The sequence below is a fragment of the Mytilus californianus genome, unplaced genomic scaffold (assembly GCF_021869535.1).
Source record: "Mytilus californianus isolate M0D057914Y unplaced genomic scaffold, xbMytCali1.0.p SCAF_12, whole genome shotgun sequence".
NCBI classification, from domain to species: domain Eukaryota; kingdom Metazoa; phylum Mollusca; class Bivalvia; order Mytilida; family Mytilidae; genus Mytilus; species Mytilus californianus.
Window position 1 is genome coordinate 37521396 of NW_026262604.1, and position 20918 is coordinate 37542313.

Sequence of the window (20918 nt, forward strand, 5' to 3'; positions counted from 1 at the left end):
ACTATAGGACTATAAAATATTGTCATCATTGGACTTTTCTCAGTTCTTAGTTGGAATGGGACGTTAAATCTAATGCCTTGTAAAGGGAAAGTGCCACGCGATATCAGTGTTAAAACACACTTGCACCAACTCTGATTGACCAATCGGTTGCCTGTTTGCTAGGAAAAAAATGTCTGCCCTTATCCAACATACCATTGTTTTCAAGGGACAGCCGAAAATCTTATCTTTAAATTAGTTTGTGACTTTTACGTTTGATTCAATCTATCGTTCTGTTTTCTCTGTAAAATTTTGCATAATAGTCATAAAAAGAACATAACATGATGATCAAATGCAACCTTGCAGACAACGTTCAACTTTTGTTTTGTTAAGAAAACAAGTTTCTTGGTAGAGGGGTCTAAATACAGCTTAAACAACATTTTCCAAAAAGACCAAAAAAAAAAAATGAAAAAGTATGTTTTAACAAAACGCATTTGACTAGCAGGTCGAACAACGGATGTTCTTAAACCCTGCTGACTGCCATTGGCGATTGCCAAATAAACGGATCACCAGATGTAACAAAATGGATCTTAACTATTAATTTAATACCAAACAGAAAACAATAAACTTGCGGAAAAGATGGTATACCGCAAACAAAAGGTGCAAAAATTAATACGCCATATCCGGATTTCGACAATTAATGTCTCCTCAGTGATGTTAGAATCGAAATGGTATTTGGAAGGCCATATAATTTACCTCAATTTAGGATAGACTCTTGACTTTTGAAGAGTCGAAATAGGATGAACGGATCATATAAACCCGAAGGCAAATATAATACAAGCCCAAACGAAAAAATATTAACAAGTCTAAATTGAAAACAACTTTCAAACCTATGATTGCGTTGGATAAAAACCGCAGTTTTTATACGTGTTCATGCAAAACAAATTTCTTGGTAGAGGGGTCTAAATACAGCACAAACAACATTTTCCAAAAAGACAAAAAAAGTGAAAAAGTATATTTTAACAAAACGCATTTGACTAGCAGGTCGAACAACGGATGTTCTTAAACCCTGCTGACTGCCATTGGCGATTGCCAACAAAACGGATCACCAGATGTAACAAAATGGATCTTAACTGTTAACAATAAACTTGCGGAAAAGATGGTATACCGCAAATAAAAGGTGCAAAAGTTAGTACACCATATCCGAATTTCGACAATTAATGTCTCTTCAGTGATGTTAGGAATCGAAACGGTATTTGGAAGGCCATATAATTTACCTCAATTTAGGATAGACTCTAGAATTTTGAAGAAATACGTATGTGTGGATATTTGATAGGCCGCAGATAACATGTTTTACCAGTTCCAGAGAGACAAACAACCCAATAGTCAAAGGATTGAAAAGAGCATATCGGGGACCCTATGATAACATAAGTGTCAAAATATCCCTGCTACGTGCAAGAGTGGACTGGACGGAGAACCCCCTTTCATTACACAAACCTCTGCAAAACAACAGTCTCTCCGATTTTTTATATGCAAACAACCTGAATTACTGTACTGCGGAGATGACACCTCCCTTCTGATACCAGAAGTGGAGGGGATTCCTCTCGATGACAAAAGTGAGCCCTAGGAAATTTTTTAATACCCTCCACTATAGAGCCGGTAGGGTAGAGATATGTGCCAGAGAGGGACAGTTATAAGTCCGTTTATTGTCTCCCTGAACCGTCAAACATTCTCTGCGCTCATTTATCTGGTGGGAAAACCTTCGCAACACCGAGTACGAAAGTTTCAATAGCTGCCTGAATGTTATTCAAGAAGATACCAATACCAACTTGTGACAGGTGTGTGCCGTCATGTCTGAATAAATTAGACTTAGAGGCTTTGATAGCTGGATACCTTAAAATGTATTGACCTTTTTTTCTTCATAAACAATCTTACAGCACAGTTTACTCCTTTTCTGGCTATTTCAACTAACTTTGGCCCTAATGTTCCATGCCAATAGGGCCATGGTAAGATATCTGACCATATGATTTTAATGTCAGGTGCGAAAACATTTATTATAAAAAAATGAGCATTTGATGTTCTCGATTATTTCTTTTGACTTCCCAAATCATTTGCACCTAGATGTATAAAGATATAATTAGGGGCTGGCTACTTTTTTATTTCACTTTCAAAAGATGAATCCAGATCTTTCTATTTCATTCCTGATTTTGTTATCCATTTAATTTGTACTCCTAGTCTATCCACATTAAGATTTTTCCCAACAGATCGGCAAGTAGCTGTTACATCAGCCTAATTGGGAATAGACGATCCCATTATCCACACAGCTGACCATGTTGACTGCGCCTCATGACCTACAAACCAAAAACTATCTTAAGGATTTTGCTATAATGTTGTTAGTATAAGTTTACTTCTGTTCTATATGTACAATTAAAGAAAATTGAAAATTGAAATTATTTCTACCAAGGAAATCTGATGTAGCGCTCAAATGCACCTGACGACCATCTTCCCCACTTTTTAATAGCTTCGTCATTTACACCACGATTTCTCGCCTATGTGGAGGCTCCAATTCTAAAAAAATGCGATTTCAAAAGGTTAGGGTTACAAAAATTGTAACAAACATTTACCAACTTCCTTAGCATAGCTGACAGTTGATAACGTGTTAGCGGTGACCCGTCAAAATGCATAAATAACTGATTACGACCTTAATCCGTAGGACGTGCAGATAAATATTTCTTCAAGGTTAATACAGTGCAAATGCTCGCGTTATCTCTGTATTTACTTATCACGATGAACGTTGGATGTCCTCTCTGATCCGTTTTACTTTTCTTAATGTTGATTTTTAGTTGACGATCTGACAAGACCACATCCTTCAACTGCAGTGCTTCGGTACTAGAATCAGATTTAGTTTTTGTTGTAAACTCACTTACACGTAACATAGCGAAAAATGGAGATTTAAATAATAAAGATTCGTAAGTAGATGTACAAATACTAGGGACAGCGTCTGTAATCTGTCGCAGTAATAATAATGATATCGGGACCCTATTGTATCTCTGTGGGATATTTCTGTGTAAACCTTCAAGCATTTTCGGTACAACCAAATTCTTAGTAGTATCCTCTAAATTACGTGCCTTGTGAGAAAAGGAAATGCCACTTATATATAATTGAGCTGTAGCTGGAGATAAATGCTGCAAAGATAAATAAGCGATGAATTGTACTAACTGTTCGACAGGAACTGGCCATACTTCTTCCAGTGTATATAGAAGTTGGAATGAAGCGAGAACCGATCTAGCTCTTTACGTGTCAGACCACCAATTACTCCCTCTAATTTAGAACGTATGTAAAAGTAGCCCTACTCTGACACAAAATAGTGCTTTTGGTGTCCTTGTTTACTTAAACTAACCAACAAATTTGCAGAAATGAAACTTTTGGTGAAAGAGAAATATTTTTAGACCATTTTGAGCCAAAATTTATTTGTCTATGAGGTTGCATTAAAAATTGAGGATTAATGCGCTCCATAGTATACTAATTTAAGATTTCCAGAAAACCAGAGGTTATTTTTGGAGTACCTCTTTTTGAAGGTCAGTTTTTTTCTCAGAGGGCTTTAAATGTATGTTGAAAATTGGCATGTAGAAAGCTGATACATGTACAATTCAGGATATACCTAGTTTCTATGAAATTAAACTTAAGGTAAAACATTTAGAAAGCTGTAAAAATTTCAAAATTTGGTTGAAAAGATAGGGATATTTAATTGGTGGTCTGACACCTTGAATATTTTTTCCATTTATATTTCCGGCGAACGAATTGGAAAAGAGTCTAGCTGATTCCTGTTTTATAGAATCCATACTTGGTTCGGAAATGGAGTTGGTGTCAGAGATGCATTTGGTGTTAGGTTTCGGAAGCGGGACTACTGGCATCGAGAAATAGCATCAGCTATAATGTTGACCTTACCTGGGACGTGATCTGATTTAATTAATATGTTATTATAATGTTTCTAGAACTAAACGTCTGACTTATGACATCCGACGATTTTGATGTTTTCTTGTTAAGAATGTGCACCGCTCCTTCGTTATCAATACGAAACACCTTTTTATTCCTAAGTTCAGACCCCAACAGAATGATAGATACAATAACTGGGAAAAGTTCCAAAAAATGTAATGTTAGACAATAAACCGCGCTTATGCCACGTTCTTGGTCATAACCGGTGAGCCCATCTGCCCTTAAAATATATGCCGAAACCAAGTGTGGACCCCCCCGGCACTGTCTGTGTTAAATTCGAGCGCTTCGTTAAAGGTCCATAATCTATCTGGCATAAGAGTTAGACCGTTGAAATTTTCCAAGAACGATTTCCACATCAAAGGATCAGCTTAAATGTTCGAAGTTATTCGTTTCTGTACTATGGTTTATTCAAACGAATCGTCAAATCAATCAATCTTCTGCAAAAAGCTCTCCCCGGCGCGAAAACACGACACGCAAAGTTTAGTGAACCCAGAAGGGATTGCATTTCCCTTAGCGTGACCTTCTTGTTTTTTAAAACAAATAAAATTGTCTGAAGTAATTCATCAAGCTTATCTGAAGGTAAGCGGAGAGTGATGTCGGAGGTGTCAATTTCTACACCCAAGATTGTAAGCCGTGTCGTGGGAGAGATGGTTTTCTCGTTCGCTAATGGAACTCCCAGATCATTTCAAATAACCTTGAAAGTATGAAGCAGGTCATGACATTGACTGGTTCCGCCCCTTCACAAAAAATAAAAAGTTGTCAAGGTAGGGTACAATGACGCCCTCAGATTGTCTTACAGAAACAGCTCAGTGGAGAAATGAGGCAAACAAAAATAAAGCACAGCTAATTGAAGCTTCAAATGGGAGGATTTTATCAAAATAAAATTCTTGATTAATTTTGAAACCAAGAAGATCAAAGTCAATCGGCGAGATCGGAGTAATCTTAAAGCCGAGCGGACGTCAGACTTGCAAGCTAATGTTTTATTACCGTATGATTTTATAACATCAACAGCGTCATCAATATTTCAGTAGACTACTGAACATTTCTTTGGATCAGTAAAATCATTGACGGATGAATTTTCGGGATAAGATAAGTGTTGAATAACTCTAAATTGACCGTCTTCTTTTCCCTTTGGAACTAAACCCAATTGGGAGATTCGTAAAGTAGGAATAGGCCTAAACGTAAAAGGGCCGGCAACACGCCCTGCATCTATTTCCTTCTTAATTTTTTGAAGAAGTATATCTGGTCTCTCGTTAGCGTTTTTTTAAGTGTTTGGAATCTGAAGGTAAACGAAAGGTAATGCAAAGAATAACCAAATTTGAAACCGGACAATAAAGACGAGGCACTATCGAAAAGGGGATAATCATGTAAATATATTTCCAAATTTTAAACATTAACTGGGAAAAAACCAAGTGCAAATGTGTCTTTTTGTTTTGACATTTTAATGTCTCTTGCAAAAGTAAGCTGGGTGTTGACCTCCGCATGCTGATCATCCATATTTGAATCTGCAAGGGTTAATATAACATCGCTTTCTCTTTGTGTTGTACGCATTGCATGTTCTGGATGGTTGAAAATTTTGCTGGCTTGATGACTGACGAAAGGAATGAAGGGGCTCACTTTGAGAACTGAAACCTACTTTACTTTCATTACTTTGGCCTTGATCTCTCGTAGCTGTTGTTATAAAACATAATCATCTGTTAGATTATGTCCCAGTTGACGTTTGGGAGGGTCCTTAGACACTACTAAAATCAATAACTGACTCACCAGATGATCTGTGATTGATTTCACTAACTGGTTTTTTCTCCTTGAGTTCGGCCATTTTTCTTCTTTTAACCCCCTGACCTCTTAAAGGAGTCCCTTTCTTCGAATATCCTCTTGGCATATTGGTGTTGAAACTGGTCGGCAATCAAACAGCTAGGATGGTACTTAGACAATGATAACGTCACACTTTTAATATAGGCTAATATTTCTTCGGTATCAAATCTATAAATGTCTAAAAAAATGTTTGTCTAAGATGGTACTCAGGTAATGATAACTACACAGTTCAGGAATGAACAATAATCTTAAAATATAAACGAATGTCGAAAATACTTTTTGTATCATTTTTTGTATAACAAAATGTTTGTATGAAGCTAAACAGATGCTGTGTGAGAAAGTTTTAACATTGCTTTACACTCTTGAGAATAAAATGCACGTGATAGTAATCATTCTAATAAAAAGAGGCGTTCCTAAATGTAAGCCAGTGTAAGCAGACACTTTTGATTTATAATACAAACCCATTATAATCCAAAAACAAAGTACGCCAGTGGCCTCATTAAATTCAATTATCTTATACTGTTTGGTAAATTTGAAAAACCCACAACAAGTATAAAAAAAATGAAACATTGTGAACTACATTTGTTTATAAAAATAAGGAGATGTGGTATGATTGCCAATGAGACAACTATCCACTAAAGTTAAAATGAAGTGGTTATAACCAATTATAGGCAATCGTAGTCCTTCAACAATGAGAAAAACCCATAACGTATAGTCGGCTATTAAAGGCCCCGACATGAAAAATATGAAACAATTCATTTGAGAAAACTAACGGCCTAATTTATATGAAAACAATTTACGAAAAACAAATATTACAGACAATGAACTAAGGACAACCACTGGACTACAGGCTTCTGACTTGGGACAGGCACATTAAGAATGTGGCGGGTTTAAACATGTTTGTGCGCGCATATATACAATTGCCTGATTCTGCATCCACTTGTGACCATGTCATTCTCATCCATTGTAATGTATGCACATTTGTAACATTCTATAACAAATTTTTTATTTGGTTGTACAGTTTGTGGGCGCGTTTATTTAGCCCAATTTAAACTGAGTGTCAAAGCCATCTCTTTGTTGTAAGATACATCATAATCCCACATTTTATAAATGTACATTTGTAGCTTTTGCAAACAAAATATGTTAATTATATTATATGTTTAAATACTGGAGCATTTTAGTTTTGATATCAGGAGTTACAATGGAAAGGAAAGCCCTGGTTTCGCAATAGCAAACAATGTTATTATGCTCTGATAATTGAACAATTAGCTGATCAATTTAGATATAATATCTTGAAAATGTGAATCATCGGTTTCACAACTAGTGAAAATTAGATGTCGCTTGAAATTTGACTAATAAATAACAAAAGTTACTATCAAGCGATATCCAGATATCAACTAGTTGTTAAGCTAATTTCTCCTGTAGAAAATTAATCTTTTTCCTGTTGAAATATTTTAGATTTCACCAGCTTCACTTCAAATATGAGTCCGCCTACAGTATTGAGAATCTAATGTCAGGAACTCAAACTACTATTAACATCAGACTTTATAAAACAAATTGTACGCTTTAGAATGGAACCAAATTTGACAAGAAACCTATTTTATGTGAACTATGTGAATGTTTTGTAATTTATTTAAGAAATCACAAATATCAGTTGTCAAGGGGGAAACATGTCATTTGAAAGTCAGCACTGACCTAACGAATAGTCAGTTGAAAATCGCAATTTCGTTACGCATTGCAAGAAAGGCCAACCTCATTGATCCGTTTTTTGTATCACTTAATTATATCGCACTCCTTTCAGTGTAATACGAAAAATATCTCTTCAAGCGGGAAATGTATAATAGGCATATGAAAATGTAAGTTATACATGTATCTCAATAGTTTTTTATTCAAATGATAACTTGAAATAAAATTCGATATGTTTTAATGTCAAATTTCCAGGGCAAGGCAAACACGAGATCAGTTTGTCTGTTAATTACGTTGCGTGCTTAATTTGTCAACACAGTTTGAAGTACTTATTGAAAAAAATAATTAGAGTTAAGTATTAACCAAGGAATCTAACAGCTAAATTAATCTATTATAGTTCTTCATCGTCCAATGTTAATTATTGTATACGAAATTAAAACACATTTATTTACAGAAAAAAAAAAAAAAAAAAATAAAAAAAAAAACAATGATAAGAAAAGTTGATACAAAAAATAAATAAGAGAAAGTAATTGCTATAACATAAAGATAAATAAAAAATATATATATTAACAAAAATGTTATTTCGAAAGACACAATCCGTTCAATGTCATGTTTAAATCTATTATCTTAAAAGTAAAAGTTATATTGAACTAACTATCAATATGTATACTAGGTATACTTTTGAAGAGATCTTTCTCATGCTATAATCGAAGTAATGGCTAGGTTTGTCAAACATTTTCTGACGGTAAGAAAACATGTACACTATTATGGCAGTACAATTGAGATCAGTTCTAACATCTCTTTAGACCCGTCGAAACAACTTGTCACATTATTGTAATAAATATTCTTGAATAGTTCGGACCCTGAAATGTTCCAAGGCAGCATGAGAACTGTTCAAAACTTTTCTATGGTGGCATAGTACACAATAGTTCTATGGTAGACTTGACAGTATCTGAATTATTTTGAGGAAATAACTATCCAAAACTGTTCAATGATGGAACAGCTGGTCAGAAACTGTTCTGAAACTGTCCTAACAACGTCACAGTTCTTGAGACTGTTATAGAACAGCTCTGACATTGCCTGATATTTTGACAGATTGAAAAGATGTATGAACTGATTCAAACTGTATTTTAGTTATAAATGAAGAAAAACGTGTTCTGCAAACAAATACAGATAATGCGGATAATACAGCTGTATAGTGGTATCCAGATTTTAAAACAAAACACACAGGAAATGAACGCGACTTATGCAACCAAGTCTTCTTTGATACAGACGCCTGCAAGCGCTAGCAACACATACAACAAACCGAAAAGCGCAATTGGATTTAGAATCTAAATTGGAACAAACCATGTCAAATATGTTTTCATTGTTTGTAGATTTATATTGTCAAAATCAATCCAACTTTATCAATATAAATAAAATAAAAATTAGCAATTTTTTCAAATATATTGTTTTCTTTTGAACATGGGAACAGACAGAAACAAACAAACAAGAACACTACGTGTAACAAATGACGTGGAGGTCACTATTGCATATCTCCATTTCATTGTTTTTCCTTTTGCAGAGACCGTTTTGTATATTATATCGCTACCCACAACCCCCATATGGATCAATCATTTGATAAAGTTAGAAATACACAAAACTGTTTAAACAATCAATGTAACTGTGTCAGGTTCAGCACTTTCTGTATTAGAAAGAACAGGCCAAGACTTTTCAATAAACGGACAATTTATTTAATGCGACAGGTTTAATCGAAAATATACAAATTTGCTGCTCAACATAAGAAGTTTGAACTATGACTGACTGTTTAACTTTTGATACTCTCGAATTTCTCATACTCAAAATAAATTTGTTCCATCTCTATTAAAAAATAATTGTTTTTGGGATAAACCCAATATTTGCATTTTGTATTTTTACTTATTATACAGAGATGTGCATTGAACAAATTTGAAGAAAAATGAATTAATGTCAAACTTTCATTAGATACCTAATACGAGACACAAAGCATATCAACCAAAAGCAAAAACAAAAAAATTCTGCAATAGGTGATGTTTATGTCACACATATGTCATTAACCAAATCTTAAAGCTGTGCTTGCTACCTATTTCCTTTTCATTTCTCTGGTTTGTATCTCAACAGTAAGATTCAGAAAAGAAATGAAGCTATTAAACCAAGAGTTCAAAGTGGTGAAGTTGAAATCATTCCTTCGTAAATTTTACGGACGCCATCACGAGTTAGTTGACCTTTGATATCTTTCGCCTCTCTTTTACAGGAAATTCAGATCTCTTTTAACACTGAGATGCTCGACGTAAGAATAATCAATAGTCGAACACCATCCTGTACATGTATGAATCCGGCCATATAAATAGCCATATAAGCGTTATGGAATAATTTAGTCAGCGTTCACATTTAAACAAATGCTATTAATTTAGTATATTATAGTTTTAATCATTTTCAGATAAGTATATGGAATAAAATTCAGTATTTAAATGATAGTTATCAGAAGGAATGCAAACTGATGAAATAACACACACGATTAAGATTCTTCTTCCCCCTTTTTGGTCATCAAGATATTTGCAGTTCAGTGGAATAGCTTCCATTAAGGCAATGGTGCAACTGTCGCAGAAAATGTTTGACCAATAAAACAACTGAGAATGTTATATAGACAATTTAAGTGTGCAACGAATATTCCTAATAAAGTGAAATTGGTTCCAAGCATTGAACAACTCCACACCTTACCAATGCAGTGCTCATTATCCCCATTGGTTTTTTTAACAGTGATCATGAGTTTGACAGTCATTTTTGTTTGATTAGGAAACGTCATAATTCATAAAGAGAGTATATAAATTTTTGCCAACATAGTCATGAAGGATGACACGCTTATTATGCGTTAACATTTAGGGAGAGGGTCCTACGTGGAAATGCCGCAGAGCAATATTTCGTGTCTCTACGCTCTATTCCCAATGGCAGTCCAAATTCTTCGCCTTTATTCCGGTTTTCCCATATTACAGCCCTTGCGGCAGTAAAAATCATCATTAAGAACAGTGTCCGTTTGACTTTAACATGTTTAACAGTGTTTAAGGGATGTAGAAAATGCAAAGATAGGTCTTCACGGAATTAGGATGATAAATCGTATTAAGAGTACCACGCACTCTGAAACAAACTTTCCAATAGCTGATTCGGTAGACACAAGCTGCATGACATGTTGCATGCAAACATATCTATCTATCCCTGAATGTCTTACTTGTGCTCTTTTTCTAGCTGCAGTCGAAATTCATCAACATTGGAGTTTCTACATATAGAATTATTACTAACTTGAATTCTTCGTGAATGCTTGTATGACATGTTTGCATTGGCAAGTGCCAATAACTCTATTGCGATGCAACGCGGTTATTTGCATTAAACCATCCCTTCCCAAACCATATAGCGGTCTTTTAATTTACGCTCAAGAGTCGATTATCATGCTTGCTTCAAAGCTTTTGCCTCTTTAGAAATAAGGGTCAAACTACGCCACTGTAGTTAACGTTAAAAATATTTACGTAACATGTCTCTGTAATAACAAGTTCTATTAGTATCGTTCTTAAATAGATTAGAACCTAGGTTGTTACTGGTTTCATTGAACTTGTCCTAAGATAAGACATCTTTATCACTTTTGCCGACCAACATGGTGGATTTTAATGTATGTCTTATTGTTGTTATTAGTTTTCAGTATGAATTTACCCTGGCGGTTCAGGAACAAAAACGTCTTCTTATAACAGACCCGGATTATATTGATAATAAACAAATCCACAGAGACATCCAGTCGTTAAAGGCAACAATGGAGGTCATAAAACAGGAAATGACACAAACCAAATACTGCACATTCAACTTTGATACAACAACAGGCTTCTGAAATTGCAAATCTTAAGATCAAATTGCAACAACGGGAAAAGGCCGAGTTAGATATGGAATCAAAACTCACTCAAATAACATCAGGTACTTTGAAATATTGTGTTTTCTAAATCTTATATTTATCATGTCATTTGTCACATTTTGGTATTTGTATAGCGGTACTAAACTAGTCCAATGCATTTCGGAAATAATGAAAACGTTGTGGACTGCTTTAACTAATAAGCTTATACGTTTTAAACTTCGTTACTATTTCGTGCCCCTGTTAAAAAACCCGGAATCTCATTATCCAATGATATATGTTTTCTCCTATGAAGTATTATGATCTGTTTGAAACATTGCACATTTAAGGGAATCTTTCTACAGACTCGGACAATGTAATATTCGCAAGAAAAATAATAATACACATTTCAGTTGTTTTTTAAGATTTTTCTTTCGAATGACCTAAGCTCACATGATTTGCTCGCCGAACAGTTATGACAATACTTGGGATAATTCAAAGTCCTGTTAATACTGTCAATACTGCTTACGAAAGGCAGCATATTGGCTATGTATAGTGGAGGACAATTAACAGCAACTGGTGAGAAAACAATATGCATGAACCTCAAATTGTCTTACAGCTTTAAACATACGCACACATCTCTAAGTTAGTTTTAAAAAAAATTTATAAATATTTCTTTTAAAATATCTAACATCTATTTAAATTGTTAAATTTACTAAATGATTTACTCGTTTATTGTTCTTTTCTTTTTTAACTCTATGCACTAGAACATTTTTTTTATAACCTCTTTTATCAAAAACTTGTCTTTTGAAGTCAAAATAGTTAACATATTGTATGGAATGCTCACATAGGATTTGAGAAAGAACATCTGAAATCAAGACTATATTTTGTCGGTCAAAATCACGAAGTTGTTGAAAGAAATGATGTGTATGTTTCTTAACTCCTTAGCGAAATGTTTTATCGGCCTGAGATTTTTGATGACAGAAATAGTAAACTGAACTCTTAATTTACCGACTGTATCCAAATCTCTATTTGGACATCTTACTGATTATGGATTCGAATGGAGGTTGATGCATGCTTAGCAGGAAACACCTACCATATCGACGTCTCCGGTTTCGCTCCTTTTGAAGTTCATACGATTCTCTCAGGATTTATTATTTTTATTGATTTGTATGATCCGAATAGATTAATAAATTCAGAACAATACAATTCATTACTATACAATACAGTGCAATACACAATAAATACAATACAATACGCAAGACAATTCAATTTAATACAATACAATACAATACAATACAATACAACCCAATACAATACAATACAATACAATACAATACAATACAATACAATACAATATACAATACACTACAATACAATACAATACAATACAATACAATACAATACAATACAATACATAAGAAATCGTATATGTTTATTGCAGCTTCAAGTGGATCAGTGTACATACAATGGGGGAGAAAATCTTGTACTCGAAATGGTACCGAACTCGTTTATTCAGGTTAGAAAATAAAATAATTTATATCAATATTTGTCTGTTAAACATGGAATTGTATGATGATGATGAGGAGGAGGAGGAGGAGGAGGAGGAGGAGGAGGAGGAGGAGGAGGTGGAGGAGGAGGAGAAGTATGATGAACTATATGTATATTGCCTTATAATTGTTTATTTGCATGTTTTCATCGTTGGATTGTGTCTCATTGACATATAACCCACACTCTTTTATTAAAATTTTCTGTAACAAAATGTAACTGGAAGAAATATTTTAAATTGTGGAATACCTATCCTTCATGCAAAGTTCTGATTCCTCGCCCGGCTTTAACTGTACTTTTTGTTCTTTTTAGATTATAAGCTCTTCATTTTTTTAAAAAGCTTTTGATTTTCAAACATTTTGGCCTCAATCATCACTGAAGAGACATTTATTGTCAAAATGCGCATGTAGTGCAGAAAATTGGTATCGTACATGTTATATCACTAAAATTCTTTAATTGTTTTTCAGGTATGGGAGGAGGTGGCTATTATACTGAAACAGGACGATCTGCAAATCCTGTATGTGTACCGCATGATCCTGATCTAGGTCCTGTAATTTCTACAAGTGGTTTTGGAACTCTCTATGGTATGGAGTATAACGATCCATCACTCGGGAAAAATCTCAAAGATGAAGATGTACCATGTGCTGTTTGCAGATCAAAACTAGTATCATCCGTTATAATGGTGCCCGGAAAGACACGTTGTCATCATGGATGGAATTTGGAATATAAAGGAATGCTTACAACTGGCTACTGGAACCATAATGGTCCATCGTCATACATTTGCGTGGATTCCAACCCCGAAGTTATAGAAGGAGGAGTTAGGAACGACGATGGATACATGTTGTATCCAGTTAAAGCTTATTGTGGATCTCTGAAGTGTCCACCGTATGTACAAGGAAGTATGTTGAACTGTGCTGTTTGCTCAAAATAAATCTTTGACATGTATGTTTGGTTTTCTTTTAAATACCACACTAAAAAAAATTTATTCAGATTAGAAAAAGATACGTTGTTCATGGTAATGAAATTGAGAAAACACAACAAAGTACAATATTTATCAATTATTTTCCTTTTAACATCATCATCGCAACGGTTATCTAAAGCTTTATTCGAAGTATGTGTTCACACCCTTGTTTCAAAGAAGTTCTTGTTGCTCAACCATTAGTTTTCTGTGTAGTTATTAGTGAACATTTCAGATTGTAATTCGGCTATAAACTACTTAAGAAACTACTGTAGTCGACGTTTTGTGATGTTTTCGGGTAAAAAAAGTGACATGTATATACCTTTCCACCAGTGAATAATGCCTAATAATCGAACAGTAGTATTACAGAGCGAGTGATACTGGAAAGCCACAAACTGCTGACCCTATAGGATCACCTAGGCGTACTCCTGTTGTTGAGTGGCGTTTTTGTTGCTCAATATATTTCTTTGAAATTATGGCACGTGTTTGTGTTTTTGTCGTTTATGTGTAGACCATGTTATTGTCTGTATTTTTGTTCGAATAACTATTTTGCTGTTCCCTTTGATATCTTCTCCCGCTTCATGTTAATTATACATAGTAATATTGTTACAATCTCTTTCACACATTGATACAATAGCAACAAGACTTGTAAATAAAATCTAAGATATTAAGGTGTCTACCTTTACCATAAAGAGAGGTTTAAAAAAAACAAACAAACAAACAAACAAACAAGAAGACAAAAAACAAAGTAATAGCTAAAATATATGAAATAATTTGTACACAATTTGTCATCATACTTATTCAAACAAACATGAAACAATAATCAAACGCCAATGTGTTCATTTGATGCTAGGAGTTATGTGTGTGATTTCGGCAATTGTGGCATGTTGGAATGATAATTTTTTCCGTTGTTTAATAGTTGTTAGTCACATTACATCTTCTGTTCCATTTGGGATAAGACTGTTTCAAAAAAATTCACTTAAAATAAATTGAAAATTGAAATATGAGCTGCGTCGGATAGAAATCGACCTTATGCAAGTACACATATACGTGTACATGTATACGACTTTGATTAATTATGGAACATTCAAATACGAAATAAAAGATAAATGTCAGTCTGTTTTGTAGGGTTCTTATAACAACTCAATTTTCAAACAGTAACAGACTTTCCGTAGAGAGAGATAGGTTAACAGATATATTGATATTAATGTGCATAAGGTCGATTTCTATCTGACGCAGCTCATATCATATAATTTAACCTGAACGTGTGCATTTATACTGCCTTTTTTGAAGCCAATTTACTATATTTTTAACAAACCAGTTGTCGTCGATAAAATTGTTAATTAGCTTGAAGCATGAAAGATGACGAAACCCTCCCTAGATCAACACCTTCAAATTACATGTACTTGTAAAGATTCTGTACTAGAGTCACGTCGAATTTTAAGAAAAAATAAAACAAAAACTCGTCTGAAAGTTAGGCATATTTAGAAAAAAACAACATTTATTAAACAAAATTGATCCTTGTGTTAAACGCTACATTCAGCACCTTCGGCTATATCGTAGCAATCATTTTTATTGGTTGTGGAACCAGTATTACCCGTTTACCTTCGGCAGAAAAAAATGTGTAAGGTTCTCAACATTTGGTTTCGTCGGAGCCTTTTATATCTTACTATAAGTTATAGGTGTTGCTCATTTTTGAATGCCGTTAAGATGACTGGAGGTGGAGGGGGGGGGGGTCTTAATTAAAATCCACAGAATTTTTTAATAATTTGTCACAATGAAGTTTTTATCATGCTTTTCTTTTAAAATATAATAAAAAGTATTGGTCACCAGACTTTTTTTCACGCTACAGGTTGTGCAAAATTGTCAGATTTTGTATAGACTATGCATGGAAAATCCAATTTTGTGTGATAAAAAGAGAACTACACCATATAATTTTAAGATAAAATGTGAGAAGATAGCTCTTAAAACATGCTTTCACATAAGAAAAAGAAAAAAAGAGGTCACCGGACTTGTTTTCTTGCTACATATTAAAATAGGTAAATTCACAACACTTTCTCTTATAAAATTACTTTATCTGAGTTATCTCCCCTACTATCTGAGTTATCTCCCCTTATTTGGCAAAGTTGAAAAAAATGAATTAAACAAAAATACTGTGTTTTTTTAAGAAAATACATCCGTACATATGTTAAAACACATAATTTTCTTTATTAACACTAAAAGTCTTACACATGAATTACATACTACTCTCAAAATTTGCACATTTCATTAAAGATCTAGACCAATTGTTATCTGCTACTTCAAAATCCAAGATGGAGGAAAACACCCGAGCCACCTTAAGTGACCCATTATAGTTACTTACATGTATATCCACGTCCTCTGTTCTCTGGTGGAAAATGTTCCTCTTGGCAATTATATCTAATCTCTTTATTGTAATACTGGTAGATCAAATTGGAATTTAGTATTCCATGAATATAATTTTCATCGAATTGATTAGTTAGTTGCTTCATATTATTAAAAAAGCTGGCTGTTATGCAAAAATACACAAATTACCTGTATACATTTTTTATCTGTAGACTACAACGATAACATGTGTTTCATTACAGTTAGTTTCGAACATAAAGATGGACATCATCAGCTAACTTTTTACTGAAAAAAACTATACGGAAAATTAATTGATGTGTGACAAATAGACAATCAGTATACGTTACGAGTTGTATATAACATTAAAGGTGTTTGCACAACAAAGGTTCTTGCACAAATTATAAAGGCATTTGCAAATGAAATATGAACAGGCATATGATATAACAGGTGTAAAATCTCTCATAATATCAAAAACGCCTTAATTTGGTTATACATTCATATACTGACTACAATACAAGCATTGTTTGGACGGTTTATCATGTGCATGAAGTTATATGCTTTTTCTTGTCTATAAATCTCGAAGAGTTTACGAATTGGCGCGTTCTTCCTATCACTTACTGATAAGAAATCTATATCATTTCCTGTCTGTTTGATTTAACAACATGGAAACTACACTTAACATATGTTTTCTTATTCTTTTAAGTTTTCAGCAAATATTTCTTGTGTTTAGCGAAAAAGACAAACGTTTTCTTTTAACTGACCCGGATTTTAAAGATCAACAGCAAATTCATCAAGACATCCAGTTCTTAAAAGCAACAGTTAAAACACTGAAACAAGAGTCAACTGCACAGACATTATTGATACAACAGGCTAAAGACTAAAATTGCAACAACGCGGATAGGATCAATCAGCTTTGGAACCGGAACTTCGAAAGACCAAATCAGATATGGAATCAATAATTCAACACAAATTATCATGTACGTAAAAGTTTATTTCTGTTTCGCTAAAAGATATACAACTTCTGTCATATAAATATTTAATGGCATGAACTTTTCGGTGAGTAAACCTTTATTTGGTTATTAGATTGTCTGGGATGCGGCTTTTACTTATTTTATGTCTAATAAAAATGCACTGAAAGGTGAGTTCAGACGACACAAATTATAAATAACGTTAGAATGACAAACAAGAAAGAAACATAGAGACCAAACGTTAATTAAAAGTCATGAAAATATTAAAGTTCGCGTTAAACTAAGCTGAGGTAATAATGTCGACATGGGTGCTTTCACAGCCTAAATGCTTGAATATGTATGTGCAATTTAAGTTTGCTAGTTAGTTGTGTGGAAAAAATCAATAAAGTACCTATTTATTTCATATGGAATAAATAACATTTTTTAATACTTGCCAATCAAATTTTGGGACTGATAACAAAATTAGGACTGTAATATTGTACTATTTCAAAAATGGCTTTAATTCAAACATTTTCGAATGAGCATGTTCTAAGAACATTTGACTTTATATGAAAACAATGACATTATATGTATATTTCATTATAATCCGTTATTTTGATTTGCCGACAACAATAGCGATGAACCCCAATATCATAATTTATTTCAGTATGAAGAACAACATCTATGATATAACGTGCTATCCGTGACAATGTTAAATTAGTGCATTGACAAGCAAAAGAAAAGCTTGATCTACATCTTAATTTCATGGTTGTAGCATAAAAGAGTTATTATAAAAATTGAATACTTCTTTTTGTCATTTTATAGGGTTGTAAACATGTCGATCGTGCGAACATTTTTAAGATGAAACGCTTCCACGCTTCATACAAAATGTGCTTTGGTCAACGCTTTTAACCGACATGGTTAGAAATAGAAATAATAACACTATTACAAACACTATTTCATTTTAATATTCTTGTCATGGTAAGAAAATACAACAACTCAATCTCAATTTAATATTCCTGTACGTGTCTATAAATAAAACAAATATATCTTATTTTTAGAAATTTCCCTGTGATAATATAAATGTCACAAAAAATACGTCACTTTTTGTGACGTTGATCCATTCATGTCAGGCGCAGTTTATATTTCGTTTGTGGTGTCCTGGTATGCTATCGTAAATTCGTGGGAGGTGGCCGTTGTTATTCTGCAGTTTACATGTTGTAATGAATATTAAATGTCCTGTACCAAGTCAGAAATATGGCAGTTGTTATCTACAGTCCATTTCTATGTTTTTTGGCGTTTGCTTTCGTTGTAGTTTAGTGTTTCTGTTGTTCCGTTGTTTTCCTCATATAGTTGCTGTGTTTCCCTCAGTTTTAGTTTTTTACCCGGATTTGTTTTTGTTTAATTGAATTATGACTACTGAACAGTGGTATACTACTGTTGCCTTTATTTACACCACAATAAAATTATGAAAAGAAGCATTCAATTCCTAATTGTTTTAACATCAAACCCGTTTTTTTATGTTTTATGTAAGCGATATGATAATGGGCTGAGCCTGTCTTAACTCTATCTCTTATTCTATCTGAACTGATTCTAGATATTCTAAATATCTTCTGATGATAAAGAATTCTTTCATTTTCCGAACGGACTAAACCAGTTAAATGGTTGTTTATTTCTACTTTGTATAGCTTCCCTCGGACCAATGTACATACAATGGAGGAGAAATTCGTGTACTAGGAATTGGACGGAACTAGTTTATGTAGGTTTGAAAACCATTTATACACAATTTGATGTAAAATTTCTCTTATTCATGTTCACTTTGTAATTTTAATTGCTTTAAGTTGTTAAGTGCAACCACTTTTTTGTAAGAATGAAAAGTCTACTTTATATTTCATTAATCTTAAGAAACTTATTATATCATTCAGAAGATAATATGTTTCATAAAGGTTTATAAAACAAAATGAAATAAAACTCGATACATTTTGTGCGTCCCAAGCGCTTTTTGAATATGATCAGGAATTCTCAAATCTAAACATTAAAAAGCCAGGGAGTGGGACGCATAAATATGCTTACACGTTAGGAATTATATAACCCAATAAGACCTTATAAAATAGCCAGATTAATTTCAGACCAACTTTGCCTTGAATTGAAACCTTAGTATAAAGAAAAAAAAACACACACACAAAAACACTGATATGACCTTAATCTCTTACGAATGTCTCTCTCTATATATATTGCACATTTATCTAAATAGGTTTAAGAGGAGGTGGTCACTTTGGTGAAACAGGAAGATCTGCCAATCCAGTATGTATTCCGCATAATCCTGATCTTGGACATGTGCTATCTGGTGATGTAGGGAGCATATGTGGTATGGAATATAACAGTGATGCATTTGGGAAAAATAAATAAGACAAAGATTCACCCTGTGCTGTTTGTAGAGCAACCAATGTCACTTCCGTTTTGATGAATCCAGGTGAATTAAACTGTAATAATGGATGGAATTTAGAATATAAAGAAATACTAACAACTGGTTATTGGGGCCATACAGGTGTGTCGACATACATTTGTGTTGACCTCAAGCAGGAGGTTTTTCTTCTTTTTTCTTCTAATTATTTTGACGCTTCTATTATCTAGACAAAATTTACATGTACAAGCTCCACTAAAAAAGGAGAAAAAACTGAAAAAGAAAGATATAGAGTTAATAAAAGTAATAAGAAAACATTGTTCTACAACAGCCTGTAAGACGATTGAACGATTTGAATTTTTTTCTGCATTTACAAGTTTATTGTAGTTATTCATTATTAACATATGCATGTTCATTGACGATTTATAAACATGTAACCATGGTGTGTGTGATAGCGTGCTTGCCTTGACTGCGGGAGGTCGTGGGATCTATTCCAGGCTAGGTAAAAACATAGACTCGAAGATTGGTATTGCTGATTATCTGGAAAGCAAGTAGTATTTATGAGTGAGATTTATCGGCTCGGAATTGGAATAATATGTATGTGTGGAATGACATTTCTTCCCGTGGACAGTTACCGTGTGAACCTGATATGCACATTCTAGACGTAACACACCAATCCATCTTTGAAAAAAGTAAAAAAAAAAAAAAAAATACCGACCTCCAAGGAAAATTCAAAGTGGAAAGTCTTTTATCAAACGTCAAAATCAAAAGCTCAAACACTTCAAACAAATGGAAAATAACTGTCATTTTTCTGACTTGGTACAGGCATTTCCTTATGCAGAAATTGGTGGATTAAACCTGTTTTACAGCTAGCCAAACCTCTCACTTGTACGACAGTGGTAAAAAAAGTCCATTTTATTGACAACAATGTGTGAGCAAAACAAACAGACACAATAGATAAACATGTCAAAAACTGGGGTACAGCAGTCAACATTGTGTTATAATCTTTATCACTATGAAAACAAATAACTATTTCAGCAAAGAAAAACAGAATGGAATATAGGCACTCTATCATGTCTATAGACAAAACACATAAACAAAAACAAAAGACAAGAATACAAAAAATGCCCATTGTACAATAACACAATGGCGGGATGAATCAATTCTGACCCAGGCCAAAAGGTTAATAATATATAAAAACAAATAAAAAAAACACTATCTTTACTATTAAATGAGAAGACCTCATTTTGTGTGTCGCTTCTATCTTTACATAATATGGTATTGACATTACCTAATGATGTTTCGATATTACATGATAGGGTTTCGTATTGACTT

General features: G+C 33.6%; 1 protein-coding gene across 1 annotated transcript; it reads left to right on the plus strand.

Annotated features, from left to right (window-relative positions):
• Positions 1–11252: 11252 nt before the first annotated feature.
• LOC127722440 (short-chain collagen C4-like) lies at positions 11253–13841 on the plus strand. Its single transcript, XM_052229302.1, has 3 exons — positions 11253–11448; positions 12807–12881; positions 13378–13841. The coding sequence occupies exons 1-3, from the start codon at positions 11418–11420 to the stop codon at positions 13839–13841; spliced, it is 570 nt and encodes a 189-aa protein (XP_052085262.1). The 5' UTR covers positions 11253–11417.
• The last annotated feature ends 7077 nt before the right edge of the window (positions 13842–20918 follow it).

Excerpts from the sequence above, each read along its gene's own strand:
- LOC127722440 (XM_052229302.1), top strand. The coding sequence starts at position 11,418 with ATGGAATCAAAACTCACTCAAATAACATCAG. Across the intron at positions 11,449-12,806 it reads ACTCACTCAAATAACATCAG|CTTCAAGTGGATCAGTGTAC; the intron begins GTACTTTGAAAT and ends TGTTTATTGCAG. Across the intron at positions 12,882-13,377 it reads TACCGAACTCGTTTATTCAG|GTATGGGAGGAGGTGGCTAT; the intron begins GTTAGAAAATAA and ends ATTGTTTTTCAG.